At 31.6% G+C, this 5,262-nt stretch overlaps 1 protein-coding gene across 1 annotated transcript; it reads left to right on the top strand.

The window, feature by feature from the left end:
* Positions 1-896: 896 nt before the first annotated feature.
* Positions 897-1,882, top strand: LOC120083315 (uncharacterized protein At1g08160-like). Its single transcript, XM_039039014.2, has one exon. The coding sequence runs from the start codon at positions 1,030-1,032 to the stop codon at positions 1,621-1,623; it is 594 nt and encodes a 197-aa protein (XP_038894942.1). The 5' UTR covers positions 897-1,029; the 3' UTR covers positions 1,624-1,882.
* The last annotated feature ends 3,380 nt before the right edge of the window (positions 1,883-5,262 follow it).

Raw genomic sequence — 5,262 nt, 5'->3', positions numbered from 1 at the left:
CTTCCAACGAACAATAGAAAACTTTAGTAAGCAGTAACACCACCAAAATGATCTTCTGCACTATTCTCAGAATAAGAACGAAAGGTGGCGTGGGCTCTTCAAATTTTGTAAGGAAATTAAGAGAGTGAATTTTGCTGAAAATTCTTGAGAGTAAAAAATCACTGTACTATATATCTGCTGAACACACTAAAAGTTATATGTAAAAGGGAGAGCGGAGAGGGGAAGTTATTTCTGAACAACTTCCCACTCCAATGTAAAGAATAACTCCATTGCTATAAAGCGTAAATATTTTTAAATATATATATATTTTTATATTTAAAAAGGTCCCAAACATATATTACAAATGCTTGATGTATTCCTTTGAAAAATGGCAACACAATTATACTCAAAAGAAGTAAAGCTCTCTCTGTCTCTATATATTTATATCCAAAGAGTGTGGGACCCAATATTAAAAAAAACCAAAAGAAATTAAAAGATGGATATGTAAATTTTGTTTCATAACAATAGGCAATCACTCAAAATATTCTTTGCATTCTTAAAGGTAGTTGGAACCTTAGAAATTCACAGCATATAATTGAAGGAAAAAAAAGGTAAAGGGAGAGTTTTGGACTTGGCATATCTTGCAGGCAAAGCAACATTTGGTTCATTTAAAACAAAAGAGAGGCAAATAAAAAATCAACCCTAAATTGATCTCTCTCTTTCATTTATAATTCCATATTTAAAAAGGCATTCAAATGCTTACATTAATAGTCCAAGAAAAGAACCTGAATCCCTTTTGATGTCTTGAGTTTCATGCAAGAAACCAAAAAGAGAGAGAGGAAATTAAAAAGTGTTGTTATAATGAGAGAAAAGAGAATACTAGGCAAGTTTTAATTTTTAGTCAAATAATTCCATCCAAAACTTGCAAAGCCTCTCTTATATATTAATCCACACTCATTTCAATCTGTTTGTAGTACTCTTCTTAAAGCAAAGCCTCTCTTCATCAAAGTTGGCTTCTTTTCCTTAGTAGAGAACTATCCATCCTTGAGCATGGCAGGTCCTCCACAGCCACCGCCGCGAGCTGGCCCCTCGAGGATATTGCGCTTTGTCTTAATGTTCATAGTGGCATTGATCATACTCGTTGGCCTCGCCGTGCTCATTATTTGGCTGACCATTAGGCCGAAACGACTAAGCTACACGGTGGAAAGCGCTTCGGTCCACAACTTTGACATGACCAGCACCCAACTCAATGCCTCCTTTAGCTTTGGGGTAAGAGCATATAATCCCAATAAACGAGTCGCAATTTACTATGATTCCATCACTGCCACGGTTGGCTTCGGCGATCAAGACTTGGCGTTCGGTGTGCTCAGTCCCTTCTACCAACCTCACAAAGACGAGCGATGGTTGAACATCCACCTCGACGCTCAAAACTTTCTATTGCATGACTCCGTGTCGAAGGATTTGGCGCTCGAAAGGGCTGCGGGAGAGATGGATTTGGATCTTTGGATCAAGGCAAGAATTAGGTTTAAGGTCGGGGTATGGAAGTCGGCGCATAGGACGCTTCGAATTCGGTGTTCGCCGGTGATTGTCTACTTGTCTAAATCCCAGACTTTCAAGAAGACTACTTGCTTTACAGAAGTCTAAGGCTATGGAATTTGGTTTTGCTTTATCAAAAGTGTTTTTTTTCCTTACCTTCTGAAAATTGTATTGTTGGTGTGATTGTTGGGTTAATCTTTCAAGTGTTGAATTTGTGAGCTGTGATTGTTGCTTTGGTTTGTCTTTATGTATATGCTCTTTTTTATCATTTTTTTGGTCAGTATAAATGTCACTCCATTCTTTAACAAATAAGTGCAACCAATTGTAATTTGATTTGATTTAAATAATTGATTTTTTTTATTTATTATTTTTTTTTTTATGTGTATTGTTTTCTATATTGGAAGTTCAAACAATTCTTTTAGGAGTGTTCTTCAAAGATATTTTATGGATTTCTCTCCTAACACTATATATAGGTACTTTTAAGCATTGATACTCATTTATAGCATTAACCTTTCAGTTTGAATGGATTATATTTAGTGTTATAATTTGTTGGGACAGTTGTAAATATAGACATTAAACTTAAAGTATTGGCCGATAATGTAAAAAAAATGTAAATATGACCAAATTTAGACCATATTATTGGTTGGAGTCTATCAGTGATAGGTCATATCATTGGTAAGAGTCCATCAACGATAAAATTCTATCAACTTGTTTATATTTGTAATTTTTTTAAATGATGTTATACATTTAGTTATTATTCCCAAAAATGCTACCAATTACAATTATCGTTATTTGTTTTGTTTTGTTTTACTTTATTTTAAGAAGATTTGAACTACAAACCTTTTTTTTTTTATTGTTATCACACATACTATATATGTCAGATTATACAGTTTGAAATAATTTTCCTATGTTGTTCTAAGTAGCTTGCCCGGACTCTTTTTATTGTAAGAATTCAAGTAGGCTCTTCTCCTCACAACCTTTTTTCGAGTTGTGTGATTTTTTTTTTTTTTTTTTTTTGTGTGTGTGTGTGTGTGTTTCATTGTGCTTTTGTCCTTGTATTTTTTTTTTTAATTAATAACTCTTTTGGTTGTGTTTTGTTTCTGACTTAACCTCGATTGTGAGGTTAACTCCTCTTTATTGCAATACAATAATCTTTGAAAAAAAAATGTGCAAGTCTCACATTTGAAGTCATTAGTTTAATTTTTTTTCTACAATATTATGATACAGTATAATAATCGATCGCAGTATATATATACTTGTTCCAATGAAAAAAGTGATATTTTTTTGGATGATGGATCATGGTATGGCCATCTTTGGAAGGTACGATATCTAGACAAGATTCTTCCTTTATGTGAGATCCTCTATCTTTTTATATTAAGTGTATGTTTGGAAATGATTTTGAAATAGTTAAAATTACTTTTGTCCGGTTTAAAATATCACTTCAAATTATGTATTTAATCACTCAAAATTAATTTAATATTTAATTTTATAATTTTAAATGTCATTTTTATATTAATAAAATTGGTTTTGAATGATTAAAAGTATGTTTAAAAATGATTTTTAAAATGACAAAAGTGATTTTGACCATTTAATAATCACTCCCAAACATATAATAGAAAAATTCAACTTAGCCAAAGACCCTAGTAAAGAATAAATTACTTGGACTGACTATGTGGAGCAAATAGGAAAAGATTATTCTGTATGGTCATCATGACATAGTTTTCCCTTCATAACATAATTTTAAATTGATACAATCCCAAAATTTAAAAGTGTAAATTGAAAATTTTGGTAAAACTTATTGTAGATACGTGTTTGACACTTGGAAACACAATACAAATGTTTGTTGTGTAAAAATTATATATATTTAAAAAGTATGCATTTTGATGAAGGAAAACTCAGGTGTTTCTTAGGTTGCACCTATTTGTTGGGTTAATCAATCTTCACTAGGCCCAAATACTCAAGATCAATATTGGAATGATGAAGAAAAGACAAAGAAATATTATGCCAAATCCTCGATGTTGGATACTCTATGCTCGATGTCTTCCTACTCGATGCTAGATACGAATTTTCTTTTTTGTCTGACGAGTCTCTGTTCAATCCTCGATGGAACTCGATAAGAACTGAATGATACTCGATCTTACTCGATGAGTCTTGATCTTTACTTGGTGCTAAGAAGCACAGATACTTCATGTGAGGCAAAGAATCAGTATCAGACACGTATCAGATATCGATACTTCCAGATACTTCATAGATACGTATCTGACACGCGATTTGACATATCTATTTCTATGCGTACTTTTTTTTTTTTAAGAAAAAAGACAAGTAACTCATCTAATCTTTCCCAATCTAAAATTAGGCAACCTTTTTAAAAAGCTCACTACTCGAGTCCAAAACTAAAAGAAAAATAAATAAATAATGGACCAAACTATAGACTAGAATCATTTAATCTCCATCTTCACATTCGAGTCCCCACAAAGTCCACCAAAATATAAATCATTTGGATGTCTTCAACAATAAGTTCTTCGTTTATCTTCATACTTCTCTCTCTAATCTTCTTCTTCTTCTTCTTCTTTGCAATACGAGTTACTTTTCTATTGTATTTTATTAACTATTGTACTTCAACATCTTAGATGTTATTTTTTTTGTATTGTATTTCAATATTTGTATTCTATTTTATGCTATTGTTATTAACTTGTATGCTAAATTTATCTATTTCTTAGATTTTTTAAAGAAAAAAATGTAGATTGTGAATAAATCAGTATCCTCGTTTTTTAGAAATATATATATTAAAAAAATATATAAAAAAGTGACGTATCCTTAAACGTATCCGTATTTTAGTTTTTTAGAAATTGACGAATCGCCGTATTCGATTGTATCCGTATCGTGTAGCCGTATCTGTATCTGTGCTTCATAGACTTGGTGCGATGCGAAGGTGAAAACGAACAGCTCGAAGCTACTCGATGTGAAGATCGATGCAGATTTAACTCGATAATCTGTATTTCAATACGATTTGAAACGAGATTGTATGACGTGTGATTTGTAGAAAAATAATAGTCGAATGAATAAGAAAGATAAAGACGAGAAGAAGAAATACTCAAGTTCAATGAGAAACATGGGACAACAAAACGCACAAGAATCATAAGAATCATAGGAAGAAGCTTGTTGTGTGTAATAATCATTTTGGGTCTTGCAATTGTAACATGTTGGCTTGTTGTCTTCCTCAAAACCCCACGTCTCATGGTGGAAACTTGCAAAGTCACAGCCCATAGTTCGCCTTTATATTTTGTTTTTAGAATTTAAAATTTAGGGATATTTCGTATAATTACTCTCAGAAATATTCTGTTTTCTTCTGTTATAAGGTTTTTTTTTTTTTTTTGAAAAATTGCACCAGGTAACTTTTTTAACGTATATGTTAGCATCCATATCATCCTTTTTTAAAAAATTGCAAATATGGTAAACATATATAAAAAAATATAACAAAAATATTTAGATTTTATTTGTTGTAGATTTTTTTTCTTTATTCCAAAATTACCCTCACAAGATATATTTCCTAAATGTTCATTGTGTTAATTGTCTCCTCTCGCGTTTTTTCTTATCCTTCAGCATCCAAGTTTATGCACTAGTCGTAAGAATCACAAGCAATTCCTCAGCTGATTTTAATTTTGCATTCAACTTTCTCTCGTGTTTTCGAGTTTCTTAGGTTTTGATTTCAATTTTCTCAGTTGATTGTAGATTTTTTTTCGAAAT

Source organism: Benincasa hispida, chromosome 8, assembly GCF_027475165.1.
Source record: "Benincasa hispida cultivar pf3 chromosome 8, pf3_genome.v1.1, whole genome shotgun sequence".
NCBI lineage: Eukaryota > Viridiplantae > Streptophyta > Magnoliopsida > Cucurbitales > Cucurbitaceae > Benincasa > Benincasa hispida.
Note: the sequence above shows the minus strand (reverse complement) of the source record. Positions and strands in the feature narration are given on the sequence as shown.